The 24,683-nt window shown below is 39.4% G+C and overlaps 2 protein-coding genes and 1 long non-coding RNA gene across 5 annotated transcripts; 2 read left to right on the top strand and 1 right to left on the bottom strand.

The window, feature by feature from the left end:
* Window positions 1–4,229: 4,229 nt before the first annotated feature.
* LOC113562488 lies at window positions 4,230–4,734 on the top strand. The gene is made up of 2 exons (XM_026972087.1): window positions 4,230–4,382; window positions 4,513–4,734. The coding sequence occupies exons 1-2, from the start codon at window positions 4,230–4,232 to the stop codon at window positions 4,732–4,734; spliced, it is 375 nt and encodes a 124-aa protein (XP_026827888.1).
* Window positions 4,735–4,743: 9 nt separating this feature from the next.
* Window positions 4,744–24,640, bottom strand: LOC109611380. Its single transcript, XR_002193748.2, has 3 exons — window positions 24,500–24,640; window positions 23,695–24,416; window positions 4,744–6,835 (listed from the first exon to the last, which is right to left on the bottom strand). It is a non-coding gene; the product is annotated as an uncharacterized LOC109611380 (long non-coding RNA).
* LOC105285644 (rootletin) lies at window positions 6,757–23,636 on the top strand. Of its 3 annotated transcripts, XM_011349973.3 has the most exons (27): window positions 6,757–6,896; window positions 13,010–13,102; window positions 14,025–14,240; window positions 14,316–14,518; window positions 14,593–14,974; window positions 15,075–15,230; window positions 15,316–15,615; window positions 15,687–15,923; window positions 16,013–16,149; window positions 16,232–16,392; window positions 16,499–16,629; window positions 16,693–17,055; window positions 17,166–17,525; window positions 17,623–17,815; window positions 17,932–18,291; window positions 18,369–18,554; window positions 18,627–18,871; window positions 18,939–19,154; window positions 19,229–19,427; window positions 19,530–19,630; window positions 19,697–19,873; window positions 19,942–20,049; window positions 20,132–20,311; window positions 20,445–20,657; window positions 20,730–21,038; window positions 21,150–21,530; window positions 21,635–23,632. In XM_011349973.3, the coding sequence occupies exons 1-27, from the start codon at window positions 6,888–6,890 to the stop codon at window positions 21,908–21,910; spliced, it is 5,892 nt and encodes a 1,963-aa protein (XP_011348275.1). In that variant the 5' UTR covers window positions 6,757–6,887; the 3' UTR covers window positions 21,911–23,632. The 3 variants fall into 3 exon arrangements, with proteins under 3 accessions (XP_011348275.1, XP_019889278.1, XP_011348276.1); XM_020033719.2 differs by lacking the exons at window positions 6,757–6,896; window positions 13,010–13,102 and adding an exon at window positions 13,370–13,528 and having other exon boundaries at window positions 21,635–23,636; XM_011349974.3 differs by lacking the exons at window positions 6,757–6,896; window positions 13,010–13,102 and adding an exon at window positions 13,500–13,597 and having other exon boundaries at window positions 21,635–23,636.
* Window positions 24,641–24,683: the final 43 nt, after the last annotated feature.

Raw genomic sequence — 24,683 nt, 5'->3', positions numbered from 1 at the left:
AAATAATCGTCATCGAGTCCTCGACTGTCTTCCCTGACACACTCTACGGCCGAAGAGAGGAGCAATGACCATCATGCGTCACCATGATTGTATCGTCGAGATCAGGTCAGAAATCGCGTTGTTTGCTCGTGCTAATGAGAACACACGAATGCGTAATAAATGCGTTCTGCACGCATCTTGTGGGCGCCTCGGCGAGCAAGTTGCTGGTTAGCCGGTGGAACTTGTAATCTCTTCACGACGCGCGAGGCTGTAAATAATGCCCTGTTATAGATGAAGAAGTGACCCGGGGGGCAAGAGTGGCTGACGGACTTTGACAGCTCGGGGTCGCCGGTTCGTAAAGAGAAAGAGAGAGTAAAGGAGAGACGCCAGTTCGCCGGTATTATCTGCCTTCCTTCTCCTTTTTTCACCTCTCCTCTCCTTCCTCCTTCCAGACGTTGCATTGCATTTTTAACCGCTTCTTTCCTCGAACAGATAAGTGTCCGGCGTCAACGTCGCCGGGCACAATCAACTCTGCCGTTAATCAACCCTTAATCAACCGCTTACTAGGATAACCGGGGCTAATTGCCGCATTACATTTTTTTTCACTACGTGTCATCATCGCTCAATTAGAAATTAATGATCTCATCTCCCTCTGACGTTCAGTTGAATTTTTCAAGCTTAATTTCAGGTTTGGCAACAATTTCAGCTGGATGAATTCGTCACTTAAATAAAGGAACGTTTACAAGTTTATGTTATTCGATGCATTCTTCGCACTTCTGCGTTCAATGCAAATGGAATTATTATACTTAATTGAGGATTAACGTCTAAGACTTTCTTGCTATGGAAACATTCGCAGTAGCGGAAAACTTTGGCCTGATAAGACGCGATATGCAAAAGTTGTCTGGCGATAGTTTTATCGCTAATGATTCCTTCACGTGTGTCGGTGTTAAAAACTAATTGGCTAAGATGAAACCGAGAACGCCGAGAAAAATGAACCGACTGACAATTTACAAAATATGAGGAATGTAAAATAAAAATATTACTTTTTAAGAAAATTGGCGAGTAACGATCATTCTTCTAGAGCATCTTTTATTTAGACATTTTGTTATTGCAGTATCAGTAAGCAGGCAGATGGAATTTGTCGCATCCTGATAGCTGCTCTCATGTTTTTACGTAAACATAGGCTATTTTAAAATTTAATTAAGATGAACCGTTATGTACATTTATCGATAAATCCGTAAGACGATAAACGAAAATGGAGATGCGCACATCTGTTTTTCTTTTTTTTTTTAGATAAGAGAAGTAGAAGTAGAAGTTTTGGAGGAGATTTTTGGATAATGGCGGCAATGAAGTGTGTAACGCAGCCTTATCATGCGATAATATTGAAATGCAGTTCCCTGACGACGGCCAGTAAAATAAATCAATACGACGGTTCCCTTTACTCATTTTTTTACTCTCCTTCAGAAGAGACACGCGATAAAGACATTTATCTTTCTCAAACTTTCAAACTCTCATTCACATAGTTCACGTCGACTGTGCATCTGTCTGTTTCTACTTAAGATCATGGTGCTCACTGCTCATTCAACCTTTACGAATAAAATTAATCCACTAGGCAAATATGTCGCATTTCTAAAAAAAATATTTTATTACGAATAAATAGACTTCAGTGAGTAAGCTGTTTTTCTTTATATATTTCAGAATGTTAATTTTTAGATATCAGATTAACTGTTCAATCATTCCGCTATAGAACATGTAGAAAAATTAAAATAAAACAGTTGCAAATTGTGCAAAATTCTTCTCAAATACAGTTTAGATCATCGACATATAATATGTCGATGGTTTAGATCGATAGTGCAAAAGAAATATTAAAACGCGGTGTCATCTATTTGTTTTTCAATTTTTTATTTCTCTTATCCTGCTATTGACTTGAACTAACAAGTTACATTAATGTCACGATATCCAGATGTTCTCAATCCTAAGATCCAACCAATTATATCAAAACTCCGCCCGTGACTTCAGCTTTGCTATAATAATAGCAAATTTCGGCCAAGTCGATTTTCCGCAGTAACGAAGCTCAGAGTAAAAGGACCCTTAAAAGCCACTAACTTCGTTTAGCGGCTTTGGAACAAGAAGTAAAGTCGTTTCCTTAGGCAATGCACGCCGCGTGGTTCCAGGCACGGTATTGTGGGAACCGATTCACCTGACTGACATAGCGATGGTCTGCTTACTGCCAGCCACTTATTCTCTACTGCCATTCGCTGGTGGCAGTAACATTTTACAATCCGATATTTTCTCTCTCTCTCTCTCTCTCTGTGCCCGGAACTTCACTCTTCACACGGTTCAGCCCGAAAACACTTGTTACTTCAGGAGTGTGCTGTATTCACCCGTATATTCGGGATATAAGCATTTATATTAGCAATTAACCGGTATTATCTTTGTTTACGCAGATTTATCTTCTTTCGGGTGTGGCAAATTGTTTTTGTCGGTTTTGTGTTAACGTTATTTAAAATACATAAATCGAGAAAGACGCTTAGATAATTTTTTATGGCTTCGCGACGCTTACTGGAGATTGTAGAGAGTGGCTAAATTATCTGCAACGAGAAATTCCCAACGAAGACTTCCTTCTCTTGCCTCTCTTGCTCGGCTCGTCATAAACTTCTCCCCTGTACTGGCTTCTCATTTCCTGCAATGGAAGCCCTGAATCATTCTTACATGACTGAGTGAGCTAAATCGACCGTCAAGAAGCAAGATATATATATATATATATATGCGATATTTATAATAAGATTAACTTCATGATTAATGCAAGTCATATTTATTGGTCATATTTAGTATTCATGTGCAATATTCCAATGACTAGCATAATTTTGTATGATTAATATAGTAAAGCTATAATTAATTGCCTGCTCGCAGATCGATGATAGTTAAAACTAATCCAGTTTAATCCGAACTGATAAGTCTTACACAAACAGAGCAAATATAACGAGGAGGTGCGATACGCGCTGCACAGAAATGGCTCTGTCAACGGGGTCAGGGTTGGTAGCGTTGATTTTGCATGTGTACGATGTATACGGTTAATGATTATTTCGACCGCAGTATCGTTCTTGGTGTTGGAGACACAGAAAATCGGTCAAAAATTGTGGGTGGGTATCACGAAAGTATATCAGACTCTTCTTTCCTTGATAATCCCTAATTTTAAATCCCTAATTTTAAATATTCACGTATATCGTAAACGCGATACGAAGGCGATAAGTGCGATACATCAAATATAAAGAGACATATATATATAATTAGTACCATAATTATTATGATCTGTATATTTCCTTGCAGATTTTTTCCAGAGTTTAGGGGACACGTAGGATCCTCTTTCTCTCTCGAGAATAAAATATAAAATAAAACACAAATTATAAATATAAAATACAAATTAAATTAAAGCTGGTCTCGGCATTTCAGTGCACGTTTTTCCCGTTACTTCTGGATTCCAGAATTTCTAGAGCCGGCAAGCTTGCACACAGATATCGCAGCTGGATTAACACGATCAGATGATTCACTTGATTCTAAGCATTCCGGGAAATTTCCAGGCAGGCGTCGCGAGTACGTGTCGAGGTTGCTCAACTCATCGATTGTAAACGCGCGATGAACAGAGATAATTACATCATCATCCGTACATGTGCACTTGTATACTCGCAAGTTCTCGGGTTTAATCGTTCCGAGTGTGGATCCTCGTCACGGAATCCACGATGCACGCGTCCAATTTCGACGGGAGTTGCGTAACGCGAACGAGCAGGGCCCTCCACAGTGTCGGTGATACCCGCTGACTTCTCGGCTCGAAACAACAGCAAAAGCTGCTCGGAGCGACGACAAGAGAGCGGACGGGAGAGCGCGGTGCACGATACCACCATTGTATCTAATCTCCCCTGGAGAAGCGTATACAACGATTGCGGCGAGTAAATATTGTACCAGAAGGGAGTACATTCGGTGTATCGATGTATCGACTAATAATACCGTTCACTGGTTAGTGCTATTTGGAGTCGCCGGATCGCTCGACAATAAATCGGCCGCCTTTGCCCGAGGGACCCGAAATAGATCGCAGAACCAAGAGCACGTTCGTCGTACATATATATATATATATCTCTCTCTCGCCGATAGTTATTGCTCATTGATATCGTTATCGTCCCGTCAGTGCTTCTTCCACGTGATCGCAATCCTCGGCGAAGGGGTCGTGCCGAAGAAACGCCGAGGGAGGGAAGATGCGGCTCTCGCCGGTGCTTCTTCTGCTGCTCTGCTGCGGTGTTCCGCTCGCGGTGGCGCAGGCAGGAGCCGGGGAGTGCGAACGGGGTGCCGGCGACGAACTGATCTGGGAGTATGATGTCAGGAGACCTCACCGAATCGGCGGCTACCAAGTGCGTTTCCGATTGCATCGCTTGTCAGTCTCGTTAACTCTCGATGAATCTTTTTCTTTTTTTTTCACGTCTGTATATCGCGCCGGCGGCGATACTTCATTCACTAAGTCCACTTCTCGATTGTAACTAGGAAGTAGAAGCGGACTACGGCCCGACCGACGCGACAATCACGTGCATCAGGTTCAACTCGTTGTCCGACGAGGACAATGGCGGCGCGTGGGTCACCTTCGGCGGGGTCGGCCACAATTTCGTCAAACTGAAGTTCAGGTCGAAGTACTCGCGAGGACTGCGCTACCGGGTCTTCGTCTACGGACAGCCCACCCTGAGAAGAGGCAAGCTAAGACTACCCTGAGCCTGTACTGCTCTTCGTATTTCATCGTACTCCAGTACTTAATCCCTTCGTTTGGGGATTCCGAATATATTTTTATATTAGAATAATCGATTATTTGTTCTAAGTATCTGAGATGAAGTTGTTGCCGAAATTGTTGTTTTGTCAAAAAAGTGAGCGATATGAAATGTGAGTGTACCTGAATGTCTTTTATTGAATTTCCAATCACTAGTCGTCTATAAGCAGTTGAATATTTTGCTTGAGTCTTTTGTCCCATCGATATTTTATCGATAAAGCGTCGCTGTTACTCTAATATATCATTTTGTCGGTATACTTCTCTGAAATCGGGCTACTTAAATATACTTGTAATTCACGTCGTCACATTAACCTTCTGTTATAGAGATAGCGCATTGCACGAATTCTCAATCGACGCTGTCGCCCGCGCAATAAATCCGTGGATTCACTGCGGTCGTAATTTAGGACATTCACCCTTCGCGTGTCACGATGATACGGACAGAAACGGAAATGCCTCATGACAGGAAACACAAATTCTATGTTACTCTAGATAAAAGTAATATCAAATATAAAATATCAATGGTTAACAATTCATCTCCAATTTTCTACAATAATCGCTCGCCTTCTTTGCCTCACATTAAGTAGATATAAATCGCGCTTACGATAAATACATCTTTCCACATATAGGATGTAGATTGAGAACTTACAAAGTATGTAACTTGCAATGTAAAAAGAAAAATAAAATACAAATCTAGAAAATCTAGATTTACTTAAAATAAATTTTAATTACAACTTTGTTTCTTGAGAAATACCTTGATTATAAAAATTGAAAATTTATATGCTTACAATATGTATCGATAAGATAAAATAGTGATAAAATTAATACGATGTGATGATTTAAGAACTCGGTTTTGCGTGTGCCAGATCGAGGGGGTTCATCGTTTCCAAATCCGGTGGGATTTGGTAACCCACATACGCTTGTGGGCCAAATTCCGAAATCACACTGACGTGACCGCAGCGATAAGCCCGCGTCGGATTCCACGTGGAAAGGCGCGGGAACAACCCTCCGAGATTGGAAAAGCATAATACGAGCGACCGAGGTACCACTCGCGGATTGCCTCCATCGACGGGTACGAAAGAAATATATTTTCCCTGCGTGCAGGAAATAATTACGTAGTCGAAACGGTATCCACCGTTCCTTCGGGCAATTACACGAAAAGAAAGTTTGATCGGCTGGCGAGCGAGCGTGTCAAGCGGAATCCGAAAATCGGAGGAACTCTTCCTTTGCTCGTCGTTTGTCAGGAGATATGCGAAGACAATTTTGATATCCGTTCCTCGCTGAAATTGAATTCTCTCATTTTACAAAGGATAGATTACGAGAAAACGCATGAATATAATTTTAATTTAAATAATTTAAAACATATTTCTTTAGTACAAGACGTTATATCCTTTCCCATATTTTTAATAATATCATCACTTCATATCAGCTCTTCTCGGAATAATGTCATCAAACAAAATAAATAAAGGAGCTATAAATCACGTTTATATTTATATAAACAACTAGATAATGTATTTCGAGTCTTCCAAATCGGGACAGCTTGGCGTCGCGAAAATGTATCCTTTTTCACGTTTTCACGTTTTTAGTAATATTATCACAGCTCTGTTCAAGAATAAAATCATCAAACAACTAAATAAAAGAGCCATAAATCGCGTTTATATTTATACAAAACCAGGTACAAAACGTATCTCGAGTCTTCCAGTTCGGGAAAGTTTGGCGCCGCAAATGTTCGCGCCGTTATCGCTCGCCGCACCCGTACGAGGGATGTGTGCCGGGACACCCTCGTGTAAAACACACCCCTTCGTCCCGTTGACTTGTGGTGTATGGAGACCGGCAGTCTAGGTGTTCGTGGGCGCTGTAGCACGCAATCCCTGTGGTGGGATCTCCGGAACAACGGCGGAAGCGTCGCGACGCCCGACGTCAGTGAAGGCCGACCGTCCGTGGCGAACGCAAGCAGCCGCACCCCCGCCGTCGTCGTCGGGCTGTCGAGAAGCCCTGAGGAAACCGTAGGAAGCCGCCAACGTCCTCCACCATCGCCGAAGGAAGTCTTCGCTTCAACAGCAAAGCAGATCCGGAGACTTGAACATCGGAACACGCTTCGAAGATGCCGCGGGTGAGTTGTATCGATTCTTGCCTTTTTTATTTTTATCTTGTAAATAGTTAAATATTATTTAATTTAAATAAATTATTATTTAGTAAAATAGTAAAATAAGTTTTTTGTAAAATAGATTATTTGTAAAATGTATTAATTAAGAAAATTACTTTTATTATCAAGGAAATATTCCATTTTTTAAATACATGTATATTTAAATGAACAGCGCGTTTCACATTATAAATCTCTAAATTCTCGACTGGATATCTCGCTTCTAAAGACGCGGCACATCGATTCTCGATGTCTAATTGCTTACGCTCTTATCGCACAATCAATCGACGAAGTCCTCAAACAAGGGAACAAGCGAGGAAGGTTCAGTTAACTCCCGCGGTGCAGAAACGAAATCGTTAGCAACATCGCTTAACTAGCCTCACGCCAGCGAAAATTAATTGACTCCTCCCATTATCTCAATGTGCACAAACACTGGTGGTATGGATAAGTGATCCTATTACTACCGGTTTTCCATTCGAAAATGCAATAAATCGAATGGAGCTAATAAAAACGCGAAAGCTGATTAATTGTAAAAGTTCTTTAATAAAAGCAGCGATATACATTTTTCTTCATCCGTGAAAATTTATAAACGATTATTATTTATCCATATATATATAATGCATGTCTTGTAAGAAATATTTAAAATAAAAAAAATTTACATTTACCACTGGACGACCAGGGACTATGACGCATTCGTTGCGAGGGTGTCAACGCAAAAAATCTTAATAATCTATTCATGAAAGAATAGGGGTTCCTTCTGTCACGTGCTCGCAACCACATTCACCAGTCACGTGTTACTCACGTTACATATGTCCACGATGAAAAATCGTGCGCGCGAACACGTGAAATAAGAACGGCAAACGTACGCTTAATTAATTTCAGTCTCCGATGTACGCAATTAAATTAACAAGATCGCCTCTCTTATCAATCGCCGTAAGTGTTCTAGCGCAGCAGAAATAGACTTTGACTTGTACTCGTATTTAGCTAAACAACGTATCTTGTATCTACAATCCTCGACGTTTATTAATGTTCAACGCGATTCTTCTTTTTTTTCGTTTTATCAGGTAAACGAAACTCGAAACTAAATGTCTAACTTTTATTAGGCAGCGACATGTAATCTTTTTATTTTATTTTGCGATTATTAAACAATGCAGTTTGCAGTACCTAGCATGGATACGAATCTTCGAAGATAGATCTGGATTCGCGCGATGTACACTTACATACATATGTCGCAGAGCTGCCATGTACAATATTTGTGCTACACGCAATACCTCGAAGTACACTTCACCACCGACACATTCATCACCATGAAATTCGATCGATACGTGAACGCGCGTGAGGGGGTGAGTTTTCTTTCGTAATGATCCCCCGATAGCACGTCGCGCAAAGCTGCAATAACTGATCTCGCCGTAAGAAATATTCGACGTGTACGAATAACTCGTGTACAGCCGGATGGCACGTTCGTTTAAAGCGAATTGCAAAAAAAATGTTATCACATATCGGTACGTTGTATATAATTCCGAAAACGCCAACGATTTACAAATCGTCGCGGGCAATGTTCATCATCAACGTTATATAATTATATCAACTGTGCTGATGCGACGTTCCGATCGACATACAAGTCAAACAAATATCCCCAGTTTTCCATCATGTATATCAATTTTAAAACGAGAAGAAAATACTGCCCCCTCCTCTCCCCGGAACGTTTAGTAATCCACCTTCCCGTTGTTACGTTGTGCAATTTATACGTTTTATTAATTCGAACTTGTTGCGATTTTGTAATTTATCGTCTTGTTTGGGTATGATTAACGTGACGTTTCCGTAATATCATTTTACAACATTAGACTTCGAATCTTAATCATTGGACATTGAACCACGGGTAATTTCGCGTGTAAGAGGCGGCCGTTTTTTCTTGCTAGAATTCATGTCGAAAATTACGAAACGGTGCCAATGATGTTACAGTTTCACAATCTGTAGACTATGATCAATGAATTACATTCTTAGATAAAACAGCAAAATCGATGGAGACGTTAAGTAGAAAAATCGGAGGCGCTAATACGTATTTTGAAATCACATGTTATTATAAACACACTTGGCATGGGACAAAATCACGTTTCGCGGACGATAAATGTGTAATATGTGCAAACATGTGCACAATTTGTTTTGCATAATCTCGAATTTTTACTAGCCTTCCTTAAGTATAGCAACTGATAAACATATCATCGGGATATGTCATCAGGAAAAAGCTACAGATTCTTTCAACTTTTTAATTTATTGGTGATTAATCTTAACACAATTTATGACACACACGCGATGATATCTGACACAAGAGAACAAAAAATATCTCTATTTAAATTTCTGCAGAAAGATTCGTGAGATAGTCGGAGCGCCTTTATCGATCATCCTTTAAATACAAAGTATGCTTTAACATGAACGGACGGATACGCAGATGAATTGGAATCAGTTCAAACTTAAACTGGTTTACAAGAGCTATTCCTCGACATTCGAGCGGTATTCTACATATTTCATTGCGGCGATCTGAACACGATCAAGGGCAGAGATAGGCATCCCTTACGAAACTGCGTGACCGCGCGAGTGCCCGCGCGTTGACGCGAATTCTCTCACGCTACGATGTTGAATCATCCCCTATTTCCGTGCACTTTGCTTTCGTACCCGTCGACGGCCGAAATCGTACTTCCCGGTTGCATCATCCGCGACTTCACACGCAACGAACTACGTGATTCTACGTAAGAAAGAAATCGGCATTAATACATTTTTCCTTGAAATTTCTCAGAACGGACATCGAGTTCCCTATCGCGCTCTCGACTTTGTCCTGTCGACGGCGAGAGTATAGAGAGAGAAAAAAAAGAAAGGAGAGAAATATAGGCGCGCATGGATTCTCTCACAGTTCCGTTAAAAAACCGTGCGCAATTCTCCACGACATCCTTATCATCACGGGACGAAGCGGGAAGGCCGAGACACAGAGGGAAGCGACGATACGGTCTCATTGACCCACGAAGCCATAGTCTGCAAAAACTCATTCAGATACAGACACGGCTCGATCCAGTTCGATCGCTCCCCTCAATGGACTTTGCGGCGGGTACTTCGCGTTTAACACTATGTAGCACAAATTAATTGGGTAGACAAAAGAAAGTAACCGCTCGCCAGGGGCGGTGAACACTCCCGATGTGATAATGTGGATTTTGATTTCTGCTTTCTGTATATACTGTATTTAAAGATTTAAACTGCTATTCCATATCAAGAGTATGGTTTATAAATTTTTATTTTAACTGAAAAGTTTTTATTTCAATAATTATTATTATCGGTAAAATTCGGAAATCTCTGTTTCAATCTGTCAATATTAAAAGCTATTACATTAGATTATTTTCATTTGATTCAATTCACTGATCGAATTCCAATAGATCAGACTTTTTTTAATAGAATTATTTTGATAGAATTATTTTTTTATTATGCAGCTTTTAGATACTGTTGATTTCTATTTTATTAATCATCTTATTACTTTTTCTTGGACTTCTTGCTTGAAAATTAATTTTCGAAGTGCGCAGAACAAAATGCGGTGAGATTTTGTATTTCTTATTGCATTAGAACGATTGGCTGCCAATCAGCACGAGGACTATGAATGATGAACTCAAAAGTCAACATTTTAATGTGTCTGCTGCATAAAAAAATGCTATTGCTTACGAGATACATTTATCATGAAACGCGTAATAATGAAGACATTTTCAGTCTGGGTCGCTAGTGATACTGAAGTGAAGGTTTTGCACTTTGAATTTCACACTTCCACACTTCATTTGTCACTTGTGACAAATACAATTATCTGAAATTATTGTTGATCTCAAAGTCCAGTGTTGAACTACGTGCCGCGTGGCATGTGCCTTTAATAAATGGTGGGAATTAGCAATCGAACGTGTTTATTACTTTATATCGTACAATTACATAATGGGCAAAATAAGTTCTCGTTTAATCTAGCTTTTTGCGATAATATTGTGTACAAAGAAAAAAAGACGAAGCGAGGTTGCGAAAGATCAATTTTCCGGTACCTCCTTCTTGAAAAATCGGATTCTCTTCTTCGAGCAAGGTGCTCAGCCAGACGAGTCCGTGTCTACTTTCTGTCTTCCCTACGAAGGGCTTCTCTGACATCTAGGCGAGTGGAAGTAGAAGAAGCACTACCAGGCACTGAATGGCACCAATCGATATATACCCGACCTGGTCCGCCAAGATATCACCACCGGACACACCGGCTTGACTTTCGTACGAAGATCTCCCCCGTGCGACGACTTCAAATCGTCACGATGACTTGAACGTGACGCAACCACCTCTATAAGTTTGCATCGTTCGGACAACGATTCATTCTCGAATGGACTTTGCCCCACCAGCCATTTGCCGAAATTTGCGTGTTCATTCTAGATCGCGGACGTAGCTGAGGAGCATTCAGAGACCTGACTGGCGATTATCAATCGGCCGTCGCTACTGTCGTATTGTTAGGTGCGCTCACAGGCACCGGGGGTTGAATGGGGGTTGCTTGGCGCGGAAACCTTTCTTTGTGCGGAAACCATCTGACGCTGTATCGAGTTTCCAAATCACTGAACTGTTTGCGATAAAGGCTGCAATTTCGAGGCAGGCACAAGAGGACTCGTTAAACTCTCAGCAATTACTTGGGCTCTTTTACGCAGAGTATAAAGGGGTGTTTCGTCCCGGATTGTTTGAAGACAGTTTGAGGATCGCGCATCACAATGATGACGAACGTCTAAAAGAAGAAATATTAGAACAATGCTGTCGAACGCGATACAAAGGATGAGGCAATCGATCAACGTGATCCTACGGCTAGATTTCCATACATACTGTTTCGTAGCACGCCCCGGCAACCATTCATCGCGCTTCTCCACCCTCTGCAGTTGTATGCAGTTATCATCACCCCATGAGAATATTACACCTGGGCTAATTACTATCCCGAGATAAATTGCACGTTCATTTCGGCGAGTTCATGCAGCAATACCAGTGTTCCCGTAATGATATACATTATCGTAATTATAATTCTGTCCTAACTATAATTCATGTTTAAATACAGATGTGGATTGATTAGGCATGTAGATTAATTTGATTTTACTTTTTCTTACAAAATTCAAACCTCATTTGTACAAAGAATAATGTAATTCCATTTTCCCAAATAATCAGAATAATTTTCATTATTTTCTACAACGTTGTGCCATTTTAAAATGGTGCAAGAGAGCAAGAAAATATTTTAATTAAAATAATTCTTACCAACAGATAAAAACCAAAGGCGCTGAATTTATTTATACGAATAATAATTATGATAAGCCTCAATGATTCCGCAAACAGCAAAAACTTCGATCTCGTAACGACCAAAATTCTCGTGGCGCGTTCTTGTCTTCGCGCGTGATTATAATCGTTAATTGATATACGTCCTACATATTAACAAATTACGAGGAAACAAATTAGATGTGGAGACAAAACATAGAAAATATTTAGAAATCTTTACTTTGTCAATTTGTTTCGTCTTCGAATCGTGATAAGATTTTGATATCACGCAAAGGCTGCCTGCACGCCGTAATCAAGAGACAAGCTGACCTATCGTAACTATGAACGTGTTGAAACGGCTATCAGCGGTCACGAGTTCAACTATTATGCCGATAGGGATCTACAAACGAAAAAATAGGAGATTGGGAGAACCGCAGATTAAACGTGTTGTTTTACCACTTAATTAGTTTTAATCTGTCCGAAAATGACTTCAAACGAAAAACAGATTGTGTTTGCACAATCAGGATGACGATAAGCGCTCAAAGACAGCTTATTAGGAACTGAGAAGAAAGACATTAATTAAAAAATTGGACAATACGTAAAAATGATTCAAAATAGTAATATTGGTGAAAAATAGGTTCCTTAAAAATATAATGTTTAATTGGAACAAGGGACTATTACGTGAATAAAAGTCTAAAAGAATATTCCTCAATTAAAAACCTTACTTAAAACTTATTTGTGCACAAGTTGACACTGTTAAAAATTGGCGCGTATTATATTGATCGAAATTATGTATGTTGCAGCCAATTTCAAAAGGAATTTCTCAATTAACGGCACGAGGACAGATTGAGAGGCGGCGGCCACCGTTCCTCAGAGCTTCCACCAAAGCCAAGGAGGTAAAAAACAGAACAAAATGCATTGTAAAAATAAAAACTGATGGTTTTGTGTATGGAAATTATGTGTGATTAAAATTTTAAATAATTAAATTTTGAAAGATCCAAAAGCATATTTATCAGCATTTTGCTGGTAACATGTGTACACGACAGATGATGATCAGATGATGAAATCAGATCTATCACAAATTTTGTGAGAGAACGTGTTAAAATTTACACACAACAGATTTTTCTGTCTGAAACCTACCCCTCTCTCAAACTAAAGTACGTATAGTACGTGTGCCCATGAGGGCGTGCTCTACCCATTCTGATATGGAATTTTCACGCAAGAGTAGCTCGCCCAAGAACGTGACGTCGTCAATGCCATGGCAACTCGTAATATACAATAAACCAGGAGTTCTAACCAAGCTGAAAGATGCACACGACTACGTACTTGTTTCTGATATTCTATAAATTTATCGGAGATTTGTATTTCGTATCGATATGACACTTAGATAGGTTGTTATTGTTAATAATAATAATTCATGTAATTTATTGGAGAAGAAAGAATGAATTGTTATATCGTTATACTATAATTAAATGGTTATATCACAATATAATGGTGTTCTAAGAATATATAATAAAACTATTTACGATATAGTAAAAATAATTTCTTGATAAATATTCTATTGTGCACATAAATCTTTTCTAAGTTCGACATCAAATTTTTGGAAAAAGAAAGAGAATGAAATTTGATGTTATCGTGTACAAAGTTTAAAAGTAATTTTAACAAGAATTTAGTTAATTGATTTTGATTTGGTTTGTGATTTAGGAAACTTCAAGACGTAATTATTATAATTAATAATAATTAATAATTACGTCTTGAATAATAATTAATTACGTAATTGGCAATCTGTCATTGCATTAAAAAATTATGTGTTTGCAGACGGAACGTATCAGTGGAACCAAAATGGATTCTGCACACAGCGGGGGTGCCATAGAGGAGGGTAGCGACGAGGATCTGTCACCGGATGCTCTGGTCAGACAAAATTATGAACTTCGTCTTCGTCTGGAGGAGGCCGCGGATTACAAGAAACGTCTGGACAAGTATCGACTGGCTCAACAACACCAGGCTGCTCTTGTCTCGCGTTTACAAGCTAAAGTAAGTGCAGGCTTTCATTAAGGAAAAATCTTTATTAAGGAAAGAGCCATCAAATAATAACCGAGGATGCTCCAGGTATTGCAGTACAAACAGAAATGCTCCGAGCTGGAAAATCAGATGGCAGAAACGATTCCGTGCGATACTAGTAAACGAACGATCGCCACGGTATCCTCCACTTCAGCATTGGAGGCCGCCCATCAGACCCTTCGGGACATACGCGAGGAGCAGATTCACGACATGGACACCGCCTTGAAGAAACTTGGCGAGGAACGGCGAAGGTACGTAGAAACACTAAATTCTTTCATTGATAAAGCTATAAGATTATACTGAAACCGCTCTTTCTCTGCTACAGATGCGAGGAGCTTCTGCACCTAAACACGTCCCTGAAAAATCAACTCGAGGAGTCCCATCAGACGAACGAAGCGCTGACCAACGATCTTCAGAAGCTAAGCAACGACTGGGACGTACTGCGCGACGAACTGGCCATCAAGGAGGACGAATGGAAGGAAGAGGAACAGGCATTCAACGAATATTACATTTCCGAGCATAACAGATTGCTGAATCTGTGGCGCGACGTTGTGTCTGTCAAGAGATTGTTCGCGGAGATGAAATCCACCACGGAGCGGGATTTGTCCAAGCTACAGAATGACATCAGTGCAATGTCCAGCGAAGTGACGGCAACGTGCAACAGTACAAATTTCATTATGAAACTGCAAGCGTCTACGATCCAATCAGTAAGATTATATTTTATAATCGCCCTTTTAGTCACTCAAGATAACTCTTTTTATTTAATAATCATACTCCGTGAGTATTTTATATTTATGCAACTTTTAGCCATCCCAGAGAATACAGCAACAGGAGGAGGAGCAAGCTGCAACCACCCTGAAGATGGAGATCGCGACACTCAGGCAACAACAGGTCGCCAATCAACATGAGATCCGTACGAAAGACGAACGGATAGATCAGCTTATTCGAGAAATCCGCAATTTAGTAAATATTAATTTATTCTACATGCAATTCTCAAAATTTAGATCTGAAGATTTAGGCTATGATATGCGTGTCTGTTGATGTGTAGGAAGAAAGATGTGGCGTTTCTGAAGCAGCGGTAACTCAAAGTGCACGCATGCAGGAAGACATTGAGGTATTGGAATCGGCATTACGAGACATCGCGCACGCTGTAATCCAAGATGCCGAAAGTCGGGATGTCGCGGCCGATGCGAAACTGACATCGCACATTCACCTATCGGCTACTCAATCAATCCTGCAAAGATCGCCGAAGAGAGTGAAGAGCACCATACCAGCATTGGCTGAAAGTACTATAAGCGCTGTACGAGCGGCTCTACAAAAATATCAATTAACTATACATGAATTACAGGTATGTATGTTGTACATGATGGACGAGATGGAAGTGTATATTGTACACTAATCATAAACGGTTCGCATTAGATAAAATTACAGACGAACAAGGAACAGCTTTCGACAATACGTAAGCAGTGCGACTCTGCTGAGGAAAACGCTCAAACGTTAAATACAAAAGTCGCAGACCTGATTTCTCAATTGGACACGTGTCGCTCGGAATGTACGCAGCTGAATCAAGAAAAGGATATGTTGCAACAAGTTCTTGACGTCGTGAAGTTGGAGAAAAATGCTCTGGAAAAAGCTAAGATGGAACTTAACAGTGCGGTAAGATTTAAAATGTTTTTAAATGTTAAACAAAATTTGTTTCATGTATGATTGTTAGTTAATTCCGTCAATATGCACTTCTATTACAGTTGGAGGCTCTTAAAAATAATAATGAAAAACTTCAGAAGGCAAATAATAAGTACCAAAAGATATGTGATGAGTTGGAAGATGAAAAATCCGATCTGCAAAACAAGCTTTCTCGAATATCAGGAGAAGCTGATATAAAGTAAGTAAATTAACAATTGCATTACATCATATAATATTCACATATTTTCGTTTAAATGTATACTCTACAAAATAATTTCTAGAGAATTAAATTTGCGATCAGAGGAAGAAAAATGCAGCAAAATGAGAGAAGAGCTTTTAACACTGCGAGAAGATTTAAGCAGGGCTTACCTTGCCAAAGATATGTTGGAGCAGCAGAAGTTGGAAACTGACTCATTAATTTCTCAAATCGAGAAAAATAAAGGTATTCACAATTTTATGTTCTTCTACGGATAAGTGCAGTTTTGGAAATGTAATTTCCAAAAAGTTATAAAGTTGTGACTTATAAAAAATTGCATGAACAATTTTAGGCGATCTCGAATTGGAATTGGAGCGAATATTATTGGAAAAGTCAGAGGTACAGGAAATTGTGCTGAATATGGAAAGAATGTGCTCTAACTGCGAACAGGACAAAGAGAGATTACAAGAAGAATTGAAAAAAGTAATGTCTATTATATCTCGCAGCAGTAACGTGCATCTGATATTAATTATAGAATTGTTATAGATGACAGATGAGAGGAACAAGCTTGCGAGTGAATGTAGCGATCAGCAGAGGGATTTAGACTCGCTGAGAACAGAATTATTACGGGCAGAGCAGACCCGTCTCGCCATAGAATCCGAGAAAGTCGGTTTGAATGAAAAAGTTAAATTTCTTGAGACAGAAAAGGACAGAGTGGAGATAGATTTGGGTCAGGTGACTCGCGAACGCAATGATTTGAGTAATCAACTGTCGGTGCTAGCGCGAAAGAAAGACAAATTGAATGAGGAACTCATTAGACTCAAGCAGAAACTGGAACAATGCAATGAAATGAATACACGAATAAATAAAAACTTGAAGGATCTTGTGAAAGATAATGAAGAGAAACAGGCAAGTGTGATTATTTATATACATCTACAACATCATATTGTATAATTACATATAATAAATTTTGATATCATTTATTGCTATTAATATTGTAAGAGATTATTCGTTTATAGGTGCTTTTAGAGACAAATGAAAAGGAATTCCAAAGGTTGCAAGAACAGTTCGCGTCAATGCGCGCCGAGAAAGAGATATTAGAAGAAGTAATATTTAACACAGAAAAGAATCTGGAAACCACACATGGCACGAAGACACAGCTGGAGAAAGAGCAAAAAGAGATGTTGATAAAACAGGAAAGTCTGAAGGAACAAGTAGCACGATTAACAACAGAATTAGAAAATAGCGAGAAACGCGCGCAAGATATGAAACAGTCGCTTACACAACAGAGTGGCAATCAGGCCGCCGAATTTGAACAAATTATATCCAACATGAAGAAACAATCGGAAGATAGCGTAAAGAAAATAGTCGACGAGAAAGTATGTATCTAGTAACAAAATTTTAATCTTTTTACAATTATTTGCATTCATTTATATGTTTCCATTTTCTTTCTCATTTCTCTTTCATCTTTACAAGGAGCAAGTGAAAATAAGCTTAGAGAAACGGATGCAACAGTCTATGTCACAACTGGAGCAGGACAAGAACGAGGAAATCGGTCAATTACAACAGCGAATAGAGGAATTGCAACAACACATAGAGAGCTTGTGCCAGCAGCATGAAGAGATACTTCTTAGAGCCGAAAATGATAAGCAACAGGAACTTCTCATGGGTTTGTAATTGAATATTTGTGATTAGTAGAATTAACATGAGTATTTTCGTAAGATCAGTATTTTTCATGCAATATATTATCAACGTCATAAATTAAAATATCGGAATTCATTGCAGCTCATCATGATCAACAGGCTTTGGTGGAAAAGATCGACTCTATCACGCGTGAATTGGACGAAGAGAAGATCACATTTGAACGCGTTAAAAGAGAGACTGCTGCACGCGCCGAGCAAGAACGCAATAACACGAATCAACTGCGCGATGAATTAAACCGCCTCAGAACGAAGCTGGACGAGATGAAGTTGAAGGCGGATGAAGAGAAGATTAAACTTGAGTTGCAGATAAAAGAGCTCTGGAAGGAACGGGAATCCGCGGAGAAAGAAGTCGAAGAATTACAGCTCCAGTTACACATGACAGAGGACAAAGTGGACGGACTGCAAAAGCAATTACACGATACCATTAGGAAACTTAAGGATGGTAATCAGTTCTTTTTTTCTATTTATTTAATAATTTCCTGATTGTGTGAACTTATGATAATAAATTTATAATTGCAGCTGACAATGTTAATGAGACTCTGGGCAAGGAATTGATGGATGTAAGGAGACAATTGGCGGATACCAAGTACGAGAAGGAGAAATACAATAACAGCAATAAAGAATTACGAGAGCACATTAAGCAAATCGAGAGCGAAAGAAGAGAACAAGGAAGAACGTTGGAAGAATTGTATCAGAAAATAGCAGGTTGGTTATCCTCCATACATGTATCACGTATTCTGCGATTCAATTCATAGCTACTAAGGTATCCGCATTTAGCGTTCGAGAACGCGAAAACGACTGCGGACGTGGAAAGAACGCGCCTGCAGACGCAGGTGCACGACATGGAACGTGACGCGTTGCAACTGCAGCATCAGCTTCGCTTCACCCAGGACGAGTTGCAGAAGTGCCACGAGAACAACGCCCAAGCGCAGAACGAGAAGAAGGAACTGCAAGCTAAATTACTCAACGAAACCGAAGAGAAAGAACGGCTGCAATTGCAACTGCATCAGATGAGGGAACAGGTACGGAGGTATACGCGAGTTTTCATTCGAGCCGCATTTTCGGAGTGAAACAAATTCTTTGCCGCAGGTCGCCGACCTGGATAAAAGTTTGGAAGTCACGCGACAAGAACTGGGAAAATTACGCACGCAAGCGGACAAGGAAGACGAGAGATGGCGAGCTCGAGAGCAAGAGTTGTTGGTATACCTCGAGGAAAGTCATTCTCACGAAAGAAAGTTGGAAGGTCAAAAACACAACTTGGAAGTATGCTTGGCCGACGCTACGCAACAGATGCAGGAGCTAGAGGTTTTTATTGGGAGACGTGACGACGAAATACTGAGATGATTTATAGAAAATTAACGGTGTATCTGCAATTTCAGGCGCGTCTTGGAGGATCAGAGGGAAGAGTGAGGGCTCTGAATGCTCAGTTGTCGCAGTTGGAGACCGCTAAGAAAGAAGTGGAGCAGAAATTGTGCAGCGTAGGCTCTACGCTACGCCGTATCGCTGGTATTCAAATGGACGGAAGCGTAAACATGCCATTTAAATTGAGTCCTTCAAGAAGATGGAGTCCAGCACGCGGTAATAATAGAATTTCTTAATTCGATCTGCAACGATGGCTGCAGCTGTTATGTGCTAGTATCCGTGACATGTAAACTTAATGTGTAACATATTTTAATCAAGCACAAGATCATGACAGAGATGTCATGGATGTCGATCCTGAGATTGTTAAGAAAGGAGTACGATCACTCATGCAACAAGTCGTTCAAATTGAACGCGAAAGGGTACGTTTTATCTTATCCTGACAATTGTGTAAATATTACGATTTATGACAAGTTTAATAATTTTAGGACGATAACAAAACCGAACTGAGTAGTTTGAAGAAACAGTTAAAGGAGTTCCAAGAAAACCGGAGCAATGCAGATGTAAAAATCAACAATCTTTTGGCTAACATTCGAATGCTTCAGGAAGAGAAGAACTCTTTGGAAGTAAAACTGATTCAAAAGCAAACTGGTTATCAGGCACAGGTAAACTTCTACTTTTACTTTATACATATTTGTATTCCACTAATTAATATTTGTCGTTTGATTATTAGATGGATACACTTCAACAAAAGACACAAGAGTGCGAACAATTACACGAAAAACTTGTGAGCTTGGAATTGAAGATTGGCAGTGAAACGGAAGAAAAATCTCAATATGAGGTATAATTTACTTATGAGGAGCATATACAATCACTCACACATGCAATCACTGCAATGTATAAATATTTGTATTTATTTTTAGGATAAATTGGAGAAAATGAAACAAGAACTAAACAGATTAGAAAGCGAAAAACGCAGTCTTCAGAAGGAAATTCGGCACAACGAATCTCGTGCAACGGAAATGGGAATACAGAGAATGTCCATGGATGGAGATCTACAAAGATTGCAAATGAAGTTACAAGAAAAGGAATCACATATTGAAGTAAGACGAAACAACTTGTAGTCTAACAAAGAAGAAGTCAATGTTTCTTTGAATTTAGAGCTTACATGTAAAATTAACAATGTAAGGTTTGCAACATGAAATTTGCAAATATAAAATGTCATTTTTATATTAGAAATTGCAAGATCGCAGTGACGCTCAAAATCGTACTACGGCAGGTTTAGAGGAGCGTTGTGCATCTCTGAAAACCACCATAGAGCAATTAAAGTCGGCATTGGAGAAAGCGTCTGTCACAGAAACCGAATTGAAGTCTGAGATAGATTTGTTGCAACTTAATGTAAAAGAAATCACTATTTTCTCTCAGAATAACGACGAAAAAATGAAACAGGTAAAAATAGACGTTACGAAGCAGAAGAAATTTTCATTCAAACTGTGAATTCAAATGCACATTTTATTTCAGATGCAGAAACAACTTTCGAATACTGAAAATGAGCGTAGAATATTAATCGAGCGTCTAGAAACGGTTCAACAGACTCTGAGTGATTTGAAACATACCAATCAGTCGTTGATCGATCAAAATGCACGATTGCAGACCGAACTAGCTAATAACGAAGTGCAGCGATCGGCTTTAGAATCGCAATTAAGATTATCTACCACCTGGCTGCCAGAAAGCAGCGAGATTAAGGATGAGGAACTACTGCGTCAATTGAGAGCCTCTCAAAGAGAAAGAAGCGAGATGAGAGGAAAACTAGATGCTCTTAACAACAAGGTAAGTATGAATCATCGCGTTCAGCGGAATATTGAACAAGTTGGCGCAATCTACAATGCAATTTGCAAATTAAACTTTGTGCGCTTGTATAAAATACACATCTCTCAACAGGTGAAGCTGCTGGAAGCCGACAAACGTAACTTGGAGCGTCAGATCACTGCGGTGAAGAGCGGCGTTATTCGAAGCAAGAGTTACGAACGCCCGGAGAAGGCGCATATAGAACTTCTGGGTACCAGTTACAGTATCGAGAGCTTGGAGCACGAGAATAGAGAATTACGATTGAGAATACACAAATTGGAGAACCAACTGGCGGAGAAAGAGACCGAACTTATACGAGTGAAGTCGAGTTACATCCATTCTTCTCACTCGTTGTTGGACAGAGACAGATGCGGGGAATTAGAACGAATTAGAGCCGCGCAACTGCAGGCTGAGAAATTGCTGGAGGCGAGAGAACACAGCCACCGTCAGCAAGTATCACGTTTGGAAAATCAGGTACGTATATTTTTATCACTTTTATAATGAAGACTTTTATTTAATATTTATGTAATATATGCAGCCTAAATCAATGAATAAAATCATCGAATGTGCGTTCGCAGATACAATTGCTGAAGGAGCAACTAAATCAAGAGATCAAACGCAGGCAGCTGTACGTTCTACGGAGCTCACGCGCCGGCAGAGAGATGCAACAATTGCGACAGGCATTGGGCGATTCTCTGAGAACCGTAGCACAGGATCCATCGCTGGACGCGGTATTGTTGGAGCACGAAGCGCGCAAATTGGACTCCGCCTTGACGAGTACTGCTAGTTTACCGCCGTCATTAGCCCTGCCCGCTCCGCAGCCCTACAGGTCTAGCACTCCGCAGCCGAAATAACGCAAGAAATAATCTGACTGAATTTTTCTCCAAAAACTGCCAGTCATCGAGTAGTACTTATGTATCCAATTATTACGTTTTTTGAGAATATTTCGGTACAATAATCCATGCGTACGTAAGAATATCGTTGAGCGTACGCTTGATTATTGCAAGTCGAGGTCGTTACTTAAGAAGAAACATATAAGATCATCACGAACTAGTAGAACTATAAATTAATAGTGCTTCTTGATATTCTCTCCGTACGATTAAGACCGATTTGCGAACATTTTGATGACGAATATTTCATTTGATATACAATCTTTACATTGAACGTATTATCGGATCAGATTTTTATCAAGTTTTCTTATACGACTTTATGCTTCCAATGATTGACGTTAATTGACGGCTGCAAGATTCTGACAGATATGACTTATTAATACGCGTGATGAACATTTTTGTGATATTACATAATATATACGCGCATTCTGCAAGAATGATTAGCTGAAATGATAGTGATACATCTTTCTTTCACTATATCTGTTTTTATCTACTGATTATAAAGACACTGTCAGTATAAGAGTCAGATTAATATTAATATTCAACAATCACATATATGTATGTACAATGCATATATGCATATACAAGTCATCTCATGATCGTCATAATTTCGTCGTCATAATTCATAACATTTATTTATCGAAGCGTTTTTACTTATTTATGTATGCGTTAGTACTTTAATATATTTATTAAATCTAATTTATTTAATATTCGACAAGATTGCGTAGCAAAAGATGTCAACACAAGTATGTACCGATTCAAACGATCCATTAATATCGTTACTTGCCAATTTATTATTTTAATGAACAGCGTACGATACTGTATTATTTTAAACAGAAAGGAGCAATGATGAAGGAACGAAGCACGTATGCTTGAGACTCATATATATAATGAGAAGTACTTATAAAGTAGGCGGCAGCAGTAAGAGACAAAATGCTATTGTTTAGTCTCGCTCTGAGACCAAAGAAAATCAGCAAGCAGGAGCATTGTAGAGAAACGCTTCCGATTAACTGATAGAGACACAAAAGCACTGTGCCATTTGCTAATATAAAGTGTAGTGAACGGTATGCCGTAACACGGAGGAGGATTAAAAGCACAGACATAGGTGACAGAGAGAGAGAGAGATAGAGAGGGGAGTGGACTGTGTCTGTTCTTTACTATTGAGAATATAGACATCCAGTCCTGCACTATATGTAGTCTGCCTCGATTGAGCCGTCTTGGGCTTAATGATATACAGATCGAGAGTATTAAGGAAATATCGTTTATGCTTCGCGCAAAGCAAGGTTTTACCGAGCAAGAGATTTTAATGTTGATGAAAAAGTAATTGTCAGAATTTTAAATTCAGAGAAAATCGTCAATTTTAATTTACGAGTGGAGAGAGGAGTGACGGGGAATTTCATTTACATTAATCAAAAAATCGAATCACCTCTCTTTTGTAGAGATCTATGTTTTCAATCAGACATATAATTGCATGAAGTTCATGAGTTAAGCATACCATCGCAAATACATCGACTTTAGTGTTGTATTTCGCGTTTGATTGAAATATTAAAATTTATAAGCGAGAGCTAGACATTCGACGTTGCGTAGGAAAATTATGTTACGTATTGTATGTATCGTTGAATCCTGTATGTTTCGTTCATGTTCACACTTCTTTAGAAATATGCATAATACAAGTATCACAAATCTTGAAGCTGCTGTTACGTTCTTTACGCTCTTGAGTCAGACATTTAAGAGTAAATATCACTCACCGTCATTTCCGCGTGCTCCGATTGCATCTTATTCTCTCCGCGGCTGCTTCGCTGCACCACTTTCCACTATATATCACAAATTTCTTTACTTATAATGCAATTAAAGAGCACCGTTTTGGACGCGAAATACTTGTTAAAACGTAATGATCGCAACGCGTAATGGCCGCCGTGCAAATGCCGCGCGCATTTCAAAATGATCTTGGGGACCTCATGCGGTGAACGCGAGAAGCTTAAGGTGCCGTTTCATGCAGAGAAATAATCGCCGCGAATGATGGTCACGTGATCATTCGCTGTTCGCTAGCGAGTAATCGCTGTTCGCTGAAAAGTTTCAGCTTGTAGCGAATATTCGCAAGGAGCGAATATGTCTGCTCCAACTAAGAATGTTAACTTTTCAAATTGAGTTGCAGACATGCGTATGTAATTATTAAATCTCAAATCTTCTAAAACGAGTTTAGGTAGTACAGCATGAAAGAATTCATACACTTTCCTTTCTTGAAAAATGGGTGCTATCCAATATTTCTTTTTACAATATCTTTTTTTTCCACTTTTTCTCAAATGTAAAAGTGTAGCTGCAACTGTAGCAGCTTTCCTTTTCTGCACAATATAATAATAATTTGCTTATTGTACATATTGTACATATGCAATAACCACTGCAGTTGGTGGTTATACCAAGTCCAGTTTATAACCGACTCGTCGTCCATTACAAAGATTTCAAGATTTTCCTACAAAGTAATAATTTAATCTATATTTGTTAAATATAATATTTAAAAGAATTTCAAAACAACTATGTATAATATTTTCTTACTATTGTTGACACGCAACCATACAGATGTGACGCTCACAAACTATTCGTGGCGAATTATTCGCCACTTCGCGGCGAAAAATTCGCTGCATGAAAAGGCACCTTTATCGATAGTTGTCCAATTCGATTTGTAACTAGCATTTTCCTCCATCCAGTGATTCTGCATTAGTGAAAAGAGAACTTGCGA

The sequence above is a fragment of the Ooceraea biroi genome, chromosome 8 (assembly GCF_003672135.1).
Source record: "Ooceraea biroi isolate clonal line C1 chromosome 8, Obir_v5.4, whole genome shotgun sequence".
Lineage (NCBI taxonomy): Eukaryota > Metazoa > Arthropoda > Insecta > Hymenoptera > Formicidae > Ooceraea > Ooceraea biroi.
The sequence above is the reverse complement of the archived record's forward strand: the minus strand, read 5'-3'. Positions and strand labels throughout refer to the sequence as shown.

What these genes read in the sequence shown, in the direction of transcription:
- LOC113562488 (XM_026972087.1), top strand. Translation starts at nt 4,230, where the DNA reads ATGCGGCTCTCGCCGGTGCTTCTTCTGCTGCTCTGCTGCGGTGTTCCG. An exon ending in ACCGAATCGGCGGCTACCAA is followed by an intron (nt 4,383 to 4,512) that starts GTGCGTTTCCGA and finishes GATTGTAACTAG; the next exon opens with GAAGTAGAAGCGGACTACGG.
- LOC105285644 (XM_020033719.2), top strand. Translation starts at nt 13,385, where the DNA reads ATGAGGGCGTGCTCTACCCATTCTGATATGGAATTTTCACGCAAGAGT. An exon ending in TTCGAGAAATCCGCAATTTA is followed by an intron (nt 15,231 to 15,315) that starts GTAAATATTAAT and finishes GTTGATGTGTAG; the next exon opens with GAAGAAAGATGTGGCGTTTC. An exon ending in AACAGATGCAGGAGCTAGAG is followed by an intron (nt 19,155 to 19,228) that starts GTTTTTATTGGG and finishes CTGCAATTTCAG; the next exon opens with GCGCGTCTTGGAGGATCAGA.